The 20,680-nt window shown below is 38.1% G+C and overlaps 1 protein-coding gene across 1 annotated transcript; it reads left to right on the forward strand.

Moving 5' to 3' along the window:
• Positions 1-1,388: 1,388 nt before the first annotated feature.
• Positions 1,389-5,388, forward strand: LOC130591277 (uncharacterized). The gene is made up of 2 exons (XM_057394339.1): positions 1,389-3,711; positions 3,801-5,388. The coding sequence occupies exon 1, from the start codon at positions 2,863-2,865 to the stop codon at positions 3,685-3,687; it is 825 nt and encodes a 274-aa protein (XP_057250322.1). The 5' UTR covers positions 1,389-2,862; the 3' UTR covers positions 3,688-3,711; positions 3,801-5,388.
• The last annotated feature ends 15,292 nt before the right edge of the window (positions 5,389-20,680 follow it).

Consider the following 20,680-nt stretch of genomic DNA (forward strand, 5'->3'; position numbering starts at 1 on the left):
AAGATCAATAAGAAAAAAAAAATGAAAAAGGGAAGCTTGTGGTGGATATTGTTTTGGAGTAGTTGTAACTTCCAACAAGTTACTGTGTAGGTTTGCATTATAACTTGGCAGCTAGATGGCCACATCTATTATGTCAAGAATCAAGATACATGGGAGATTTGTAATTATAAGCTTAGCCATGGAGTTCTTCCATGTAAAGGCTTAGCATTTTGGCTTTATATGATCTTATCTTATGAAGTACTTATTGAAGGATTTATGTCCTCGACTTAAATGCAATTACTAATATATAATGGATCGTATTATAGAGATAATAAGTTCGTTATATTGGGTCGTCTATACGTCTTGCTAGAGAAAGCTATAGAACTTCGGATTAGTAAATAAATAAACCCGAAGCCCAATGTAACGGATCCTACAAGGTCACACATTAAACTTGGATCAACAAAAGAAACCTAGAGCCCAAGAGGGCCCTAGGGTGGCCGGCCAAGAGAGGAGAAAAGGAGAGAATCTGACCTAAATACTTTTATATATTTGGGTTAGGCAGAAAAGAAAACAGTCAGTTTATTCTCTTATTATTTTCTCTCTCCTATTCTCTCTCTTCAAAAGTCACGATATACTCCAAGAAAACAAAGAAGAAGTTTCTTCCTTTCCAACTAGCATTGGTGGAGTGTTGATCCGGGTTGGTGGACTAAGTAGAGGAATCACATCTGAGATTCTCAATCCGGGTTATTCAAGCTTTGTGGAAATCACGCTACAAAGGTTATTTCTAAACTTGTATGTGATCCTTAGTTGTATATGCATGTGATCCTGATTTAAGTGCTTATAAATTTGATTCATGAAATTCCGCTTTATAGTACTTATATATTCCTACAGTGGTATCAGTTTTAGCCTCTTGCATATAGAATTTTGGTCATAAAGTTTAGTTTATGTATGATTAATTTTAATTTGATTAAGGGGAGGAATTAAATTATGGATTGAATAATTAATTGAAATTTGTTAAAAAGAGTTTTAATTACTTTCTTTCTCAATATTTAATAGCCGATTTTTTTTTTAACCTCCTAAACCCTAATTTTCGAAATTTATAAAATTCCGATTTTAGATCTCTAAATTTCGAAAATAAATTCATATTATTAATAAAATTTTCATGCTTAAAATCGTTTATGTATGAAGATAAATTCATATAAAAGGTGTTTTGTATGAATTAGTGATTAATTATATGAATAATCTGAAAATTAATTAAAATAGAGATTTTAAATTTAATTTTCTGTATTAAGCATAAAGAGTTATGTTTAATTTAAACAAGATCACTAAATTAATTTTACAATAGGTTGTAAATTTAATTTTCTTCAAAACAAAAAAAAAAAAAATTGAAGGAGGAAGAGGAGCAGCCATCGTGGCTACTCCGGTGGTCGGCCGGCAAGAAGCCGGGGGAGGGGTCGCAAACTGCCGGCGAGCAGTCGACGTCGGCGCGCAGTCGACGTCGGCGACTGAAACTTTGACAGCAACCACGCGTGTATCGTGGGGCTGCGGTTCGGCGTTGTGGGCTGGCGCTGGTGGCTCTGCTGCCGGTGTCGGCTCACGGGTAATGAAACCGGCGAGTTGCCGGCGAGATCACCTGAAAAGGTGGCCGTTTTCTGGGCTGCGTGAAGGCTGGCAGCTTGCTGTTGGTCTTCACGTTTTCCAAAACAAAAAAAAAAAAAAAATCCTTTTAAGAAACGTGCCTATAAACTGGGCAGCAGCAGTTTTTTTTTGTTTTGTTTTATTTTGGAAGTTTTATTTTGAAAATCAGAATATTGAGAAAGATAAATTTCAATTATGTTAATTATTGACTTGGTCATAAATTTCAATCCATAATCTGATTTTTTAATCTAATTAAAATTAATTAGGCTAGTTTTAAGGGATAGAATCTTTAGGTGATTAGTTATTACTTAAAATTTTATCTCTTCTTTAATTAAGAATATTTGATATTTTAATTGATTGGCAAGTATAATATGTGATATTATTATGTGGCTTTTATATATGATATATTTGCTATGTATGACTAGTATGGCCCAAATTAAGATAGAAAATACGATCTGCGTATCGTGATGTATTCTTGTAATTTTAAATACGATCTGCGTATCGTTAAGTATTTTTGTAATTTATTTAATTTAGTTATTATGTAAATTATTTTTGATACTTATGTAATCCAAAGAAGAGTCCATCAAGAGAAGGCCCATGGAAAAGGTGGATGGAGATCCATGAAGAGTCCAAGAAGGAGCCATTGATGATTAGTTCTTAGGATTAGGGGCCATACTAGATCATTTTATTTTCGCATTTTATTATTCTTTAAAATGCTTATAAGTTTATTGTATGTTGGTTGTTGATGCGCTAGAGTTCACTAATTCATAACAACATAATAAACTTAGGCCCCGTAAATATTAAGGTTTGCTTTTCCAAACATAAAGTACTTATAAAACCCTTAATTAATAGTAATAGGTCATGCCTCCGCAGGGTGTTATCATTAATTTTGGGATTAATAGGTAAAATTGCGAATTTTACAACTTAGTTTGGTTGTCCTTAACAAAATTATCAAAAGCGTTTTGAATTTTGAAGCAAGAGATAGTTAAACATGCGATGTTTATCCATCTAAACAAGAGTTATAAAGTGTTATAATTAGTAAAAGAGTTTACTTACCTTGATAATGTAACGTTATGATAAGGCCTCCGTCTGCTTAGTGTTACATGTTGATAGGATCTTGTAAAACACTTATTCATAGGGGACTTTAATTTTGAATAGGTGGTCAACCTAGAAACCTTTACATGTTTTAGGTTGCTTTATAAACATAAAATTGAACTTTGCCTTATTTTTCTGTCTGTAGATATCATGTCTAATAACAACAACAACAACTCCGGTTTCAACATTCGTCCTTTTCTGGAAAAGGACAGACTGAATGGTGAAAATTTCCTTAATTGGGAAAGGACCTTAAGACTCGTTCTGAGGTTTGAGGGTCGAGAGGACGTCTTAGATACCCCGCTTCCTGTAATAACTGATGAATCAACTGACGCTGAAAAACGTCGTGCAAAACAGGCTAGTGATAAGTCTATACCAATCACTTGTTTGATGGTAGCAGCCATGGAGCCGAACCTCCAAAAGAGGTTCGAAACCAAGGATGCCTACACGATCATGCAAGAGCTGCGGGCCATGTTTAAAACTCAGGCCCGAGTTGAGCGGTATGAGACTAACAGGGAGATCCTTGAATGTCACTTGAAGCCGGGTCAAGCTGTTGGCCCCCATGTGTTCGAAATGATGGGTCTTTTCGAAAACATGGAAAGACTTGGGTTCCCTTATAGGCTCGAGTTGGCTACTGACATCATTCTCCACTCACTACCTGAAAGTTTTAATCAGTTCAGAATGACCTACAATATGAATGAGTCTGAAAAGACTTTGCAAGAGCTGCATGGATTGTTGGTCAATGCTGAAAGGAACATCCCTAAGGTTGAACCAAAGAAAGAGGTTCTGTTGGTTCAAAAGGGAAAGGGTTTCAAAAAAAATGGGCAGGAAAGAAGGACAAAGGCAAGCAAGTTGCCACTGTCGCTGAAAAACCTAAGCCAACCGCCAAGCCCAAGGTTGCTGCGGAAAGCAAGTGCTTCCACTGTCACAAGATTGGACACTGGAAGAGGAACTGCCCGATATACTTGGAGGAAATAAAGAAGTCTGGGGCTTCTACTTCAGGTATATATGTTATAGAAATCAATTTGACTTCTACTTCTTTATGGGTATTTGATACCGGTTGTGGTTCTCACATAGTTAATGATGTGCAGGGACTAAAAAGAAGTAGGAAGTTGGCAAAAGGCGAGGTAGAGCTACGCGTTGGAAATGGAGCACGAGTTGCTGCACTTGCCGTCGGGAACTATAGTCTACACTTGCCATCTGGGCTTATTTTAGAATTAAATAATTGTTATTTCGTTCCTACAATAACTAAGAACATAATTTCGGTTTCAGTTTTGGATTCTGAAGGTTTTTGCTTTAAATAAAGAACAAATGTTGTTCCATTTCTTACAATAATATGTTCTATGCCAGAGCTAATTTGATAAATGGTTTATATGTGCTTGATAAATCATTACAAGTCTATAACATAGATAGCAAGAAAAAGAAATCAAATGATTCTAACCTAACCTATATTTGGCATTGCGAATGGGTCATATAAACCAAAAGCGCATTCACAAGTTACAAAAGGACGGTATAATTCCATCATTTGATTTCGAATCATTTGATGTATGTGAATCATGCTTAATGGGTAAGATGACAAAATCACCATTTACTGGAAAAGGTGAAAGGGCCAGCGATCTTTTAGGACTCATACATACAGATGTATGTGGTCCTATGAGCACAAAGGCAAGGGGAGGGTTTAATTACTTCATCACCTTCACTGATGATTTGAGTAGATATGGCTATATTTACTTAATGAAACATAAGTCGGAATCTTTTGATAGATTCAAAGAGTTCCAAAATGAAGTACAGAATCAACTTGGTAAGACAATAAAAGCACTACGATCCGATCGTGGTGGTGAATATTTGAGCCAAGAGTTTGATGATCATCTAAAGGATTGTGGAATTCTTTCACAATTAACTCCACCAGGAACACCACAGTTAAATGGTGTATCTGAAAGGAGGAATCGAACATTACTAGATATGGTTCGATCTATGATGAGTCTTGCTGATCTTCCGATTTCTTTTTGGGGATACGCTCTCGAAACTGCTGCACACACACTAAATAGGAGCCCGTCAAAGGCTGTAGAAAAGACTCCATATGAGTTATGGAATGGAAAACCTCCAAACTTGTCTTTTCTAAAATCTGGGGATGCGAGGTCTATGTAAAGCGGTTACTATCAGACAAACTCGCACCCAAGTCAGATAAATGTCTCTTTGTGGGATATCCAAAAGAGACAAGGGGTTATTACTTCTATAACCGTCAAGAGAACAAAGTGTTTGTTGCTCGTGATGGTGTCTTTCTTGAAAAGGAATTTGTTTCTAGAAAGACAAGTGGGAGTAAAATAACACTCGAAGAAATTCGAGATGAGCAACAACTGGACGTGGCTCACACCATGTCAGAGACGGCCCAACAAGACGAAAGTCATGTTGAGGAGATAACGTATTCAACGCGTGAACCTCCTACCGTCCCATTCGAAGTTGAATCAAGCGAAAATCTTCAAACTGTTGAAGAGAACGTTTCTCTTGATGCTCAGACCCCGCGTAGGTCAAGTAGACCAAGGATTCCAAACAAAAGGTTGGTTGATTTCCTAATGACTGAAAATTCTGAAATTATGATTTTGGAAAATTCAGAACCTACTACCTACAAACAAGCTTTGACGAGCCCAGACTCTGAGAAATGGCTTGAGGCCATGAAATCCGAGTTAGACTCCATGTCTGAGAATAAAGTTTGGACACTGGTTGACTTGCCTGTGGGGTTAACCCTATTGGATGCAAGTGGGTGTTCAAATTGAAAACAGCAAAGATGGAAATGTCTATGTCTACAAAGCAAGACTGGTTGCAAAAGGATTCAGACAAGTTCATGGTATAGACTATGATGAGACCTTTTCTCCAGAATCAATTCGGATACTTTTAGCGATTGCTGCATTTTTCGATTACGAAATTTGGCAGATGGATGTCAAAACCGCATTCTTGAATGGGTTCTTGAATGAGGATGTGTACATGACACAACCTGAAGGTTTTGAAGATCCAGAAAATCCTAAAAGGGTTTGCAAGCTTCAGAGATCCATTTATGGATTGAAGCAGGCATCTCGGAGCTGGAATCTTCGGTTTGATGAGGCAATCAAACAATTTGGTTTCATCAAAAGCGAAGAAGAGTCTTGTGTTTACAAGAAGTTTAGTGGGAGCAGCTTAGTCTTCTTGGTTCTGTATGTAGATGACATACTAATCATGGGAAACGACATACCAATGCTTGAGTCAGTCAAGGAATGGTTAAAGAGTTGTTTCTCTATGAAGGACCTTGGAGAAGCTGAGTACATACTGGGAATAAAATCCATAGAGATAGGTCTCGAAGGATGATTGGGCTAGTCAAGAAACTTATATTGATAAGGTTCTTACAAGGTTCAACATGGAAAACTCGAAGAGAGGTTTCGTTCCCATGTCACATGGCATATCGCTTAGCAAGAGTCAGTGCCCGACTGAGCCTGATGAGTTAAAGCGAATGAGTAGCATTCCTTATGCTTCGGCTATAGGGTCTATTATGTATGCCATGATAAGTACTCGACCTGATGTTGCATATGCCTTGAGCATGTGTAGCAGGTTCCAAGCAAATCCAGGAGAAGCACACTGGACTGCAGCTAAGAGCATCCTTAAGTACTTAAGGAGGACTAAAGGCATGTTCTTAGTATATGGGGGACAAAGTGAGTTGGTTGTTGAAGGTTACACGGATGCAAGCTTCCAAACCGACAGAGATGACTACCGCTCTCAGTCAGGGTATGTCTTTCGTCTGAATGGAGGAGCAGTGAGCTGGAAGAGCTCAAAGCAAAGCACTGTAGCAGACTCTACGACAGAATCAGAATATTTAGCAGCAGTTGAAGCAGCTAAGGAAGCAGTTTGGATAAAGAAATTCTTGACAGAGCTGGATATCGTACCTAGTGTTCTGGAAGGAATTGAGTTGTTTTGTGACAACAATGGTGCTATTGCGCAAGCAAAAGAGCCAAGGTCACATAACAAGTCCAAGCATGTGATGAGGAAGTATCACCTCATTCGAGAGATAGTTGACAGGAAGGATGTCAGAATCTGCAAAGTTCATACGGATGAGAACGTGGCTGATCCGCTAACTAAACCACTACCTCAACCCAAGCATGAGTGTCACGCTAGGGCTATAGGCTTGAAGCAAATGTTAGAGTGGCTTTAGATTGTACTAGGTTTAGAGAAACTTATTACAATGTAAAGACATGGTTTTGCTATTTATGTTTATGATAATAAATTTTGTCTTATTTAATTTTGGTTTGGTATTAAATAAAATGTCCAAAATATATCTTGAATTCTATGGTTTTGTCAAATATGTGATTTGATGAATGAAACACCATAAGTGAACAGAATTCATAGAATATTAAAGTTCCTAATCTAAGTCATTAAACTGGACATAAATGACTTATTAAAGGGATTAGCATATAAGATTGATTGATAGCGCCGTTTCATGGGCTATGGAAACATAGAGATGTTTAATCAATCATATGGACATGTATAGTTGATACATAGTCGAACTTGACCTACTTAGAAGTTTTATAACTTCGAAATTATATTAGTAGATTCCTGAGACATGAGTAGAACATTACTTAGCCCAATGATTAGTATAGCTTTGATACTGTCAAACGTCATGCCGTAAAAGGGGACTATAAAGGCAGCATTCAGGTTGTGCTAAAAGTTGAGTGGGGTATTGGTTACTACAAGATTGGAAAAGTCCTCCTATATGAGATAGGATAGGTGTCTTGGCCCCTTGAAGAGTGAAAAATTGAAAATGCATGGCCGTGCTCAAATGGATCATTCGATGATCATTTGTTTGACAATTTGAACTCGGATTTCAAGGAATAATTTGAAAGCTAGTATGGATGATATAGAAATATGATCATACTATCAAATTAAGACATTAAGAGACTTGAGGAATAAAAACATTGCACACTCGTCTCGGACAAGTGGGAGATTGAAGGATTTATGTCCTCGACTTAAATGCAATTACTAATATATAATGGATCGTATTATAGAGATAATAAGTTCGTTATATTGGGTCGTCTATACGTCTTGCTAGAGAAAGCTATAGAACTTCGGATTAGTAAATAAATAAACCCGAAGCCCAATGTAACGGATCCTACAAGGTCACACATTAAACTTGGATCAACAAAAGAAACCTAGAGCCCAAGAGGGCCCTAGGGTGGCCGGCCAAGAGAGGAGAAAAGGAGAGAAATTGACCTAAATACTTTTATATATTTGGGTTAGGCAGAAAAGAAAACAGTCAGTTTATTCTCTTATTATTTTCTCTCTCCTATTCTCTCTCTTCAAAAGTCACGGTATACTCCAAGAAAACAAAGAAGAAGTTTCTTCCTTTCCAACTAGCATTGGTGGAGTGTTGATCCGGGTTGGTGGACTAAGTAGAGGAATCACATCTGAGATTCTCAATCCGGGTTATTCAAGCTTTGTGGAAATCACGCTACAAAGGTTATTTCTAAACTTGTATGTGATCCTTAATTGTATATGCATGTGATCCTGATTTAAGTGCTTATGAATTTGATTCATGAAATTCCGCTTTATAGTACTTATATATTCCTACACTTATATCAAGGGAAGCATGAGAAGTTGAAGAAGAGAAGTGGAGTGAGTGCATTTCCATGTAAAAAGTGCATAAAGTGATAAAGAGTTAAACCCAATATTAGTTGTGAGAGTGTTTGTAGGATTAGTGTCAAATACCATTAATGAGGGTTGGGTATTAGGTGATTTGTTCTAATATACACTAATTTATACTCCCTCCATCTTACAATGTAATGTTTGTTTCTTTTTTACATGGTCTTCAAGACGAAACTTTAACCAACGATATCTAATCTTCCATACCTTATTGATAAAAATATAAACAGTCAATATTATGAAACTACACTTTCAGACGAACCTAACAATATCCCATATGACTATGTTTTGTTGTACATATTAATGAGAGTATTTGATCAAAAAAATTAAAGTTTGACCCACCTAAAATGAAACAGATACTATATTATGGGAAAAGATGAGTAGTTGTGTAGTTACCACTGTACTCCAAATATTAAAGTGAAGCTTCATTCTTGGAGAATGGGAAGGTTTTTCCTTATTCTTGAAAAAGGTTCCCCGCATAAAAAATAGGGTGTAATTTTTGCCTTTTAATTTTATACTATACCTTTCTTCATGTTATTTTGCGTATTTGTTACTTATTTCTAACAAATATACTAGTATTTATAAGATAAATATGGAATATTACTTTCAAACAATTCAAAATTCGAGAAAGAATGAAAGGAGAGATTAACTAATAATCTACTTGGAATCATTACTACTCTAAGTTTATCGATTGTTACGAAAGGAAGAAAGAGTGCAAGAAATGATGTTAGAAATAAATGCAATTTCTAGGACTTAGGGTTTACTAATTAACTTCAAGTTCAACAATAAATGCAAAGTTCCAAAATTTAAACTTTAAGTGAGAAATAAAAGCAATAAAGAGAGACAAAGAGTTAATGTGGTTCGTTTAACCTTGACCTCCATCCGCAAGTATGAACCTTGGAGTTTTTCTTTAGCCTCTGTAATGGAGGAATTACAATGGAGAAAAAAAAAAGTGAGCAGGGGAGGAGAGAGAGAGAGAGAGAGAGAGAGAGAGAGAGAGATTTTGTGGCTAATTTGAATCTTAGGGTTCTCAAATGACTTTAGGATGTCTTATAATTAATCTCCTAAAGTTTACAAAATAAACCAAAACAAAACTAAGAAAATTCGGATAAATTCGGTTAAATCGGGAAAACACGAAAGCTGGGCCTAATTGCCCGCCTAGGGTAGGGTTTTCCGAAGTTCCTGCCTTAAGAGGCAGTTTGTAATGATCAGGCTACGTCCGTTCGGGCTGTATCATTCGTCCGGGAAGTGAAGGAAGAACGCAGGTGCCAGCAGCCCTGTGCGCCTGGCGCATGGCAGTGCGTCTGGCACACGGTCGTGCATCCAACGCACATGAGGTGCGTCTAGTGCATAATTTGAGCTTCAACATTTTTTCGAATCTCTCTCTTCTTCGTCTTCGAGAAATCAAGGCATATATTACAGTTCTCCACCTTGACTTGAATTGCTACAATACACCTCCATAATAACAACATTAACACCAACCAAACTTCAAGGCTCTACCCCATAGGGGCCTACAACAAATAAGAGGAGAGACCCACCAAGTTCACACACAAAGTGAACTTAGTGATTGGCGTCGGAGGGGTTAATCAATGTCAACTCCTTCTTATAAATGACATTCCAAATGAAGTTGTATTTCACATCAATATTCTTCGTTCTTCTATCACTAGTGGAAAAAACGTCATATGAAACAACACAACAAATCCGATTTTTTAAAAAACTGGAATCAGTCGATTTTATGGGCATCAAAGTTAGGCTAATTTACTGATCTGGTCTTATTGTAATCGGATCAGTTAATAGAAAACGACTCCAATTTTCTATTTGACCCGGTTCGGTAAACCAGATCAGTTATTTAATTCGAACCCGTCGTTTTCCCTTCCTCATTTCATTTCTCCCTCTCCTTCCTCATTTTTTCTCTCCTCCCATCGCAAACCCTAGCCCACAACGCCCCTTTTTTCTCTCTCATCTCTCACTCCTTTTTCCTCAGCAAAATCTAAACCCTATTCTCCCCCTTCCCTCTCTCATCCTCTCTCCTCAGCGAAATCTAAAGGATTTTCATGAAATTTGAAGCTGGCGGTTAAAATGGAGATCTTAAAGCCGGCAAAAATGTCTGATTCAAATTGAGAGAATGCGACGAACTATTGTCATGAACAGCAGTGTTGCATCCTACCGCTGTTGCTGAAGAACCAATTTTTCAAGCCTTCTCTCACGAACAGTATGATAGAGAAGAGTTCTTTGATGTCGTTAGATCTGAATTAGGTAATTCTAATTCTTGTTTTCTCTCTCCTTATTCTCATATATGAAGGGAACACTGAATTTCTGTTAGTGCGTTTTATTAGGTTTTGCGAATTGATTCTTCATTTACTTTATTTAATTCACAAATATCAGTTTGCCATACTTGAATTTCTATTAGTGCGTCTATTTTAGGTTTCATGAATTGATTCTTACATACTTGTATGATTTTTGGTCGTGAAGTTGTCAATCTAATTTATGAAGTATTAAGGATTTTGATGTTTAATTTCGAAGATGGTTGATTTTTAGATGGTTTCCCTTCCTAATGATGCTCGTTTCCTTCTTTCTTCTCTCAGTTTCCTCATATATATGATGTATTACTGGTGTTTCTCATTACTTTTTACAGATAGAGTCAGTTCTATACTTTGGAGCTTACACTTCTTCAGGCGTTGATAATTCTAGCTTGGAGTTTTCTCAACTGTTGTTGGGTTTGATTGAGGGTAAAGTTTGTTTATTTTGTTATATGATGCACAAAATTACTATATGCCATCCTTTTTTTGTGAATTTTACTGCAATTTATAGTTTGCTAAGTGGCTGATAAACTTATATTCTTATTGAAATTTGATGGGTCTATTTGGAAAATCCCTTAGTTTACAACAATGTATATTGTTTGTGTTCGTGAATAATATCTGCATTTATTACTTTAGATCATATGGGAGAAGTAACAGATGCGGTTTCCGGAAACCGGATCCGAGAATCCGCAAAAAAATTAGGAGGTAAAGCAGGGCGAAAAAACTGAATCGGTTCTTAGCGAATCGCATCAGGTAACAAAAAGCGGATCCAGTTTTCTATTAATTGATTCCACTAAACCGAATCAGTTGTCCAACCCAACAGATATATTAACGCGGGGCACGCGGGCCATGCGACCCAGTTGCCCACTATCCAAAACTTCAATCAAACCAGCGAAATCAGTCTCGCATCAGCAACCCTCTTCTCTCCCCTCTCTCATCATCCTAACCATAATCCTCTGCTGTTCCCTCTTCCCTCTTGTCCGCTCATCAACAAAATGGCGAAGGCAAGTGGTTCCCTCTTCCCTCTTTTCCTCAGTTCTTTTCGTTCGTAACTGGTGGCTCGAAGTACCATCTTCATCATCTTCACCTGATTCGAGAATTGCGGCAACAAAACCCGCGACCTTCCGTCCTTGCCACCAACTCCCGCACCGTGACTATGGCATGCGAACTAGGCCACCATGACTTCAATCTGCTCTCAGGTCTCTCTCTCTCTCTCTCTCTCTCTCTCTCTTCTCTCATGTTTTCCTTTTGATTTAGGATTTAGGGTTTCTCAAAATTGAATTGATTGGTTTTTGCTGAACTTGTAAATTTTTTACATAAAGCGAAATTGATTGCAAATGAGACAAATAAGGTGCTTTTCGTGCCCTAATTTTCTTCAACATATTACTAGAGAAATATTCAGAAATTTTCACTTTGTTTTTGGTCTAATTTCGACTTTTAAAGTTGATTTAGCGATTAATTTTTATGCTTTTATTGCTAATTTTCTACTTGAGTCATATAGTAGTATAGTTTTCAACTCTGTATTGTGCTACTGATTAGTAGATTATAGAACATGAAACTGAATTTCCGAAAATTGCAGTATGAATCAGTTTAGCAATTATAGTGTAGTATTAGTTATAGTAATTGCTGATGTTGTTCTGTAGACTGTACTTGTGTTTAGGTGAATTTTATTATGATATCTAGTGCTTCACATTTTCTTGGAAAAGATAATGATGGAGTATGATTATTTTTTAAAGACAAATTGAATATCAATTCCATTGTTGAAGGCTTCAAGCAAATCAAATTGTAATTCTATGATGCTTTGTTAAGCTTGATGAATCGTCCACGGTTATTTTTGTCATTTTACTCCATTGTTTTCTAGATTACATATTCTGATGATGACATTTCTGTATGCCATATTGTTTTAAGATCACATTTCATGTACTCCATCACCTTCACTTTAGTATGTCAGCAATACGGATTACTATACAATATATGGAATTAAATTTATTGAATTAGGTTCAATATTAGAACCTGGTAGAACCCCGAAGACCTACAAGGAAACCATTTGAATTGATGTTGTTCGAATGATGACTCAATTAAGGGGTGAAGCCCAAAAGTTGAAGGACTTAAATTCGAGTTTACAGGAGAAGATCAAGGAATCGAAGGTCTGTATACTCTACCATGTCTAGTATCTAGTGAACTTCTCTTGCAGCTTACCTTTTTGGTACGTAGTTATTCAAAAGTGGCTAAATTTGCTATTCTTTCTCTTTAGACTGAGAAGAATGAGCTCCGAGATGAGAAGTAGAGGCTGAAGGTCGAGAAGTACAAGTTAGAGCAACAACTGAAGACCATGAACACCCAACCTGGATACCTCCTAGGCCCAAATGTTATCCCAGCTGCTTTTTCTCCCACGGCTCAAGCTCCAGGGGGCAAGTTGGTGCGATTCATGGGATACATAGGAGTTGCCATGTGGCAATTCTTGCCTCCAGCTCCAGTCGATACATCACAAGATCACGTGCTCCGTCCACTAGTGGCTTAATTGGTTATGTCCTTAGGCCTTTGTTAAGATTTACTATCATGCCTTAATAATTCTCCCCTCCCTTCTCTATTTCTCTTCTTTTTGGGTTCAATTGTCAATTTGATATTTGATTGTGCACTATTTTGTGTTCTAAAGTCTACTAACAAACTACATATGATGAGATGTGGAATGTGTATCTTAACAGTGGAACTTCAATGAATATGCCGCTTCTGATGGTTAGAAATGAAAGTGTAAAAATGTCTGAATTAGTAATTTTTCTCTTGTTTTATCCATCCCATCGTGTAAATTGGTTCTTTTACCCTTGGTTGACTAGTCTTAGATTCTACCTGGGCTTCATCGTGTAAATTGGTTCTTTTACCCTTGGTTGACTCTTTGACCCAAAATCGCAGCTGTAAATGATTAAATGTTGCGGTTTAGGAACGGATTAGTAAATAAATGGGATCTACTACGAGCCCACCTGATGCGGACCTAAATCGCATCAGTAAGCCCGGTTTTGACCGCATCAGATAGAATTTTTTCCACTAGTATTCCCCGCAATAGTAAGGTTTGGGAATTGTGCTTCATTTAGCATCGTCGAAGCTCCTCCGTAACTTTCAGTGGTTGGTTTTTCTTTTTGCAAGTTTGCGCACAAATTCTCTCTTCCCCCAACAAATACAATGGACTCTCTCATTTCATTTGATTTGCAAATTTTAATTGTTATGAAAACAAAACTAATGATCTATTGACTAATGTATTAGACTTTATAAGCTTCAATTGAATTTAATTAATTGATTTGATTCTTCCTTACCGATTTTTTTTTATCTTTTTGTGCCTCTGGTCGGTCACTCTTTCTTGGCCAACGGACGGGTGCCCCAATCTTGGTTAAGGCATTTACGTCGCCTCCGACGTCGACGGAGAATCCATAGGAATCGAGAGCTGGAAAGGTTGGCGACTCCGTTCCTGTCTCATTACCTGCATTATCGACAACGTCAGTAACATTGTTTACCTGATTTGAGCGACTGTACGGATGGTTTCGCCAATTGTTCTTTCTCGGGACAAAAGCTTTCCGGTCGTTGGGATTTTCAGGTGCACGACGCGTCGATATGGTGTTAAGGATGGCATCATCTTCTTCGAACCTCATCTGCGCTAATGCTCGCGATTTTACTTCCTCGAACGTCTGACACGGATACTTCGTCAGGCAGTTGTAGAGTTTTGATCGCAGAATTAGACCTTTCCTAAAACATTCAATAGCAGTTTTAGTATCAAGGTCCTTAATGCTAATCATCTCTTTATTAAAGCGATTATAATAATCAGGAACAAATTCTTTTGGTCCGTGGACGACGCCATATAGGTCGCTCGTCAGTTTCTCCAGGCTGCGACTGCCTTCGAACTTCTCATAGAACTTGTTGACTAGGGTGGAATGCCAATGCTGCCTGGCTTCAGGGATCCGAGCCATTTGAGGGCAGGACCGGTGAGCGTGGCTCCGAATGACTTGCATATACAAGCTTCCACTAGGTGCCAAGGAATTGACGCTTGCCACATCTGCAGCTTGTACTGAGCGACGTGCTCGCCTGGATCAGTCGAACCATCATAGTTAGCAACAAGGGCGGGCAAATTCAGCTTCTTGGGGAGTACGGCCTTCGAGATCCTTTTTACGAATGGAGATTCCGCATAGCCGTTAGGATGCTCTACGATGCTTGGCGTTGGAGCTCCAGGGCGCTGGGACATGAGCTTCATGAGGCGCCTATACTGTTTTTTGATCAGGATCATGCGCTTCGCCATGCGATTTGCTTCTCCCTCGCAGGATTCTCTTCTGCATCATTCGAGGGTTCTTCGTCCTCGGGCTCTGCGTCATCTTCGGATTCGGCATTATCTGAATCGGAGAGATCCCGCATAAGGGGGATGTCGTTCATATTGGTACGACATTGGACCTTTGAGGCTTTGGCTGACACTAGCTCTTCTTGCAGCTTTTGAATCTTTTCTTGCGACGATGACAAGTCAGTGGCTAACCGCTCATTAGCTTGATTCATTTCGAGCATTTCTGCCCTCATTTGATCGTATAACCTCTGCATGTCGTCGAGACTTGGTGTTTCTCCCATTTGATGGATTTGAACAGTAGTTGATCTGGTTATGCCCTATGGTGGGCGCCAAACTGTTTATGCTTAAATTTGCCTTTTACGAGAGAATTAAAGTGAGGGACAATTTAACTAGATTATGTATACGTCAATGCAAGGAATGGACTAAAAAGGGGATCAAAGGGATGAACACGCAAAAATGGTGACGCGGAAAACCCCAATGAAGGTGGGTAAAAACCGCGGGTGGAGTTGGTTCCACCAATCTACTATCAAGGACTGTTGTTACCGATGTGCCACAGTCATTACAGCTTAAGTTCTTTCTCGTTGAATACAAAATGTCGAGTGTGCCTCCTAATGAGATTGCCTTTTCTTTTGTATGTACTTTTTTCCTTGGCTTTTCTCCAATAAACATCCTATTAATTCCCTAAGTAATTACAATAGTAACGGTTCCTTCATTATAAGAGATCTTCCTGCTAACCACGCTCCAACGACAGAATCTTCTTTCCTTCTTTATGCAATTTATTTTCATCAACGTATCTTGGCTGAATAAATGTCGCGTTGAACTCCTTCCTTTTTTGGACAATCAGTTACTGGTTTTAGACGACTTGGTCTTCACGTCCTCCCGTCGTGTATTAGTGTCAGAGTCACCATGTCATCGTGTCAATGTCATCCTGCAAAAATCAGCCATAACAAGGACGACTTCAAATTATTATTTTTACGCACACACAAACTTACGAATACTTTTGAAATACACTTCGAACATCCAAATACTCAAACACTCAAACACTTTAAAGATTTCAAATCAATTCTTCCTGATCATACTATATTTCTAGTTCCACGATTGCTCCGCCTGAAAGTTGTTACGCTCCCCAATCTAAACCGCATAAGTATAATCCTGAGGATCCTTGAATAATTATATTTTATTTTATTGAAGTTACTAACATTTTCTTGTCATGATGTAGATTTTTAATTGATAATCGCGTCTCTTTGTAAATTCTAACCTCTTTTTCTTTTATTTCCGAATATAATGTTAATATTATTATGGTTGTCCTGCGTGCTTTTATCACCCACATGTTATTATTGCTAAACAAGACCTAAAGAACTATTCTAATTAATTCAGATAATTTGGACAACCTGCTAGGATTATTGTAATATGTTTGCATAATAACTTGTCACTAAATAATTAATATTTTTGTGAGTTTCCTGAACCAACCTAAATTAATTATCTTTAGGGTGATTTAAAACGTTGTTTGATTATTCTTTTGCATAAAATTTATAATGAACTGGTATTTATTAGAGGCCAACAATGGGCAATATAGTTCCTACCTATATTGTACCCTCACCCCCAAACTCAAGTTTTGGTTCCTGACCGTCAATGGAGTCATGATGGAGAAATCTACATTCGATAAGTCCCTAAGATTTCCCTTCCATTTCAATATCCAATTAGCTTTATGCATGATTCTTCCTCTAAAGATTTGTTGGCGACTTCAAAACATATAAACGCGCTCACACCGCGTGTAGGCTTAAAGGAATTAAAAGTCCACGCCTACACCAACTCATGACCGTACCTCCTAATGTAAACACATAACCCAAAGTTGATTTTTGATCATCCAAATCTCCACCGTAATCCGAATCACAATACCAAATCATACCATTTTTATCTTGGCGAAACTCCAAACAAACATGTGAGGTACCCTTCAAGTACCTTAGAAGCCACTCCAAAGCTTCCCAATTCCCTTTCCCGGGCCTTGACATATAACAGCTCACCATGCTCATCGTTTGAGCAATGTCTGGCCTAGAACATACCATGACATACATCACACTCCCAACGACACTAGTATAAGGGATGTGAGCCATGGCCCCTTCTTCTTCTTATGATTGAGGATAAAGCTCCATTGAGAGCTTGATGTGAGAACCGAGAGAAGTAGAAACGGGTTTTGCATTGTTCATTGAAAACCTCTCAAGAACCTTTTCAATGTACTTCCTTTTACTAAGGTACAACGCCCCCTTTTATCGATCTCTCCAAATCTCCATCCCAAGTATCTGATCTTCACCCAGATTCTTCATGTCAAACTCCCTATTCAACAACTTCTTCAAATTGTTAACCTCAATCAAATGCTTGCAAGCAACCAACATATCATCAACATAAAGCAAAAGAAAAACGAAAGAACCACTTACTAGCTCTTTGTAGTAGACACAATTATCATAGGAGGTTCTTGTGAATTCATGAGCCAACATAAACGAATCAAATCGCTTATACCATTGCTTGGGAGATTTCTTCAACCCATACAATGAGTTCATCAAACGACACACATGCTCTTCTTTCCCTTCAACCATAAAACCTTCTGGTTGCTTCATGTAGATGTCCTCCGCCAAGTCCCCATGAAAGAAAGCAATCTTAGCATCAAGTTGGTGCAACTCCAAATCTTCCATAGCTACCAAGGCAAGCAACTCTAATGGTTGATAATCGGGTCGGGTCATAGTCAGGTCAACTTTGTGTTCAGGTTGCATTCGGGACGGGCAAAGTTTGTTCGGGTACGGGTTATTATCGGGTTCATGAGATTTCAGGTCATATCGGGTCGGGTTAGATCGGGTTTCCGATCTCGCTAATAAATAAAACACATATAAGACTAATGAGAGTAAATTAAATAATTAAGGGAAAGTGACTAAATCATATATAGTATTTCATGACAATATTTTCCTTAAATTTGTTAGAAAAGTAACTAATATGACAATTTTTCGGGTCAAGTTCGGGTTGTGGTCATCATTATCAGGTCAATTTCAGGTCGGGGTAGATTCGGATTCGGGTCTTATTAATTCGGGCCGGTTCAGGTTAGGTTATTTCTGGCTTTCGTTCTATTTCGGGTCGCTACTTCGGATATGGGTCTATTTTGCCAGCTATACTCCCAGCAAATCCAAAATATTTACTAATCCGGTCCAAAACCGGATCAGTAAATTATTTACTGATGCGGTTTGTTGTAAAAAACGGATCAGTTTCACAACTTACTGATTCGATTTTTTTGTGAAAACCGGATCAGTAACTTGTGAAACTGATCCGATTTTTAGAAACAATCGCACAGTTTGCTCTTAATTATTTAAAAAAAAATGTAGTTCCTAATTTCATCTAGCCAACAAGCATTTGGCACAAAAAACAAATCAACCGACCAAAAATAACATAAACCCGACGAATGGGAGGGAGTTTACAATAACAAAAATAATGAAACATGTTACAATATTGATATCATTGCCAAACAAATACAAATAAAACTAGAACCGAATTAGTAACACAAATCAATACAAAAATCAACCAAAAAAATTAACGACAATCTAAGAGAAAATACAAACAAAAAGAAAATATATTATAAATAAAACTAATAACATAATAAAAACGAAAATAAATTACAAATAACATTAGTAACAAAATAAAAAAAAAAGAAAATAAATTACAAATAAAATTAATAGCATAATAAAGATGAAAATAAATTACAAAAAAACTAATAACAGAATAAAAACGAAATTAAACGGAAAAAAATTGAACGAAAATACTAGAAAACGAGAATATAAATGAAAAAAAGAATCAAACGAAAAAACTAGAGAAATTAAATGAAAAAACTAGAGAAATTAAATGAAAAATCTCTAGTTTCAGATCTAAATTCACTTCCTGCCTCTTCCTTTGCGTTTCCTTCGATTTTCTACTGGCGCTTCTTCCTTCAATTTTCTTTAATGGCGCTTCGTTCTTTGAGTTTCTTTAATGGCGTGGCTTCGATTGTGGATTTGATTGAAGCATTCGACATATGAGAGAGGGAAGAAGTGTGATTGAGGCGCTTCGTTCGATTGTGGATTTCAGCGTGATGAGAGAGAAGAGTGTTAGAGTTAGGGTGATGAGGGGTTAGAGTGGTGGTGTGAGAGTGGTGGCGTGAGGGTGGAGGGATTTCTGGGTGTTAGAGTTAGGAGGTTGCATCTGATGAGAGAGGAGAGTGTTAGGATTAGAAGGAGAGAAGAGTGACGAAGGGAGTGACGAGCCTTAGATCCATAAAGCATCCAACTGGGCTGAATGGAACAATTCAGCATGCTGGGCCGAAAGCGTGCGTGCTGGGCCAAAGGAATTCAATGTGCTGGGACAAAGATTGGAAACACAGGTTTTTCAGAGCGAAAAAATAACAGAAATCTGATGCGGTCCTCTGAACTGAATCAGATTTTTAAAAAACGCATCAGTTTATGAAATCTGATCTGGTCCACAAAAGGATTGCTCAAATTGTCCTCCCAGCTTTCCCTCCCATTTTTTATGTTGATTTTCGGATGCGGATTTACAAAAACTGGATCTGTTACCAAGTAACAGATAGTGTTGTGCCTGACACAGCTCGCCTGTGCGCTTGGTGCACCGCCTAGCTTTTGAAACGGTTTGACAGCTTTTAAATCACATTTTAACGATTTTCTTTTTATCTTTTAAATCCGAAAATCTGAGGTTATAAGATAAAATTCGATTTTAATGATGAAAATTTCTTTGAAAAGTATTAATTTTATTAAATAAAATAAAACAATTAATGGTTTTTTCACTAGGAACCCTTGTGGTTTTTCAAAATTCATGGGGTAAATGCATCAGGTAGGTACCCTTACTATTTCAGTAAAATTCATGAAATGTCTTTTATGACTAATGGCGTCAAGTTTCCATTAGTCATTAATCTTAATTAACCCTCTAACCCTAATTAAGCCCTCTAACCCTAACCCTAACTCTCTAACACCTCACCCCCATTCTAAACCCTAACCCCAACTAACCAACCACCACAACCCCCTCTACCCTCCCCCACCCCGTAGCCGCCCTCCTCCCACCCCGCAGCCCCCATTCCCATCACCTCCCTCCCCCTCCCCCACAGTCCCGCAATCCCCTTCGTCCTCCCACTCAGCCATTGCCCTCCCTCTCCCTCTCAGCCACCGCCTCCACTACTTGTCAAGCCAACCACCGCCCCCACTGCTTGTCAAGCCATCCACCACCCGAATTCGCGACCCCTCTCTCTCTCTCATCACTTACTCATCGTCGGTTCCCCCTTTCCTCTCTTTACACAAGCAACCACCATCCATGAGCTTTTCTTCGAAACCCAAATTTTTTTCCGAACCTAGAATCTGAAACCTAGAATTTATGGAGTCGATTAAAGCGTGAAGCCAAGCGACGAAGCATGTGGGGCCCAGCACGCGCACTGAGCTTGCTTCTTTTAGTGCTTTAAAGATGGAGCCACATCTTACACACTAATCCGAACACTTCTTTGTCTTTGTAATTCTCTAATTTCGATAGAATTGATCTTAGTTCGTCGCATCCATGGACGTTATTGTTGTTGTTGTGATCGGATATGTGACCGTTTTCTCTCTCCTTTAACTGCGTCTCTAACATTAACATTGATGGTCGGATTGGAGAAGGAGTATAATTGGGGGTTGCTAGG

The sequence above is a fragment of the Beta vulgaris genome, chromosome 4, assembly GCF_026745355.1.
Source record: "Beta vulgaris subsp. vulgaris cultivar EL10 chromosome 4, EL10.2, whole genome shotgun sequence".
In the NCBI taxonomy this organism is placed as follows: domain Eukaryota; kingdom Viridiplantae; phylum Streptophyta; class Magnoliopsida; order Caryophyllales; family Amaranthaceae; genus Beta; species Beta vulgaris.

Coding starts and splice junctions, on each gene's coding strand:
- LOC130591277 (XM_057394339.1), top strand. CDS start 2,863: ATGTCTAATAACAACAACAACAACTCCGGTTTCAACATTCGTCCTTTT.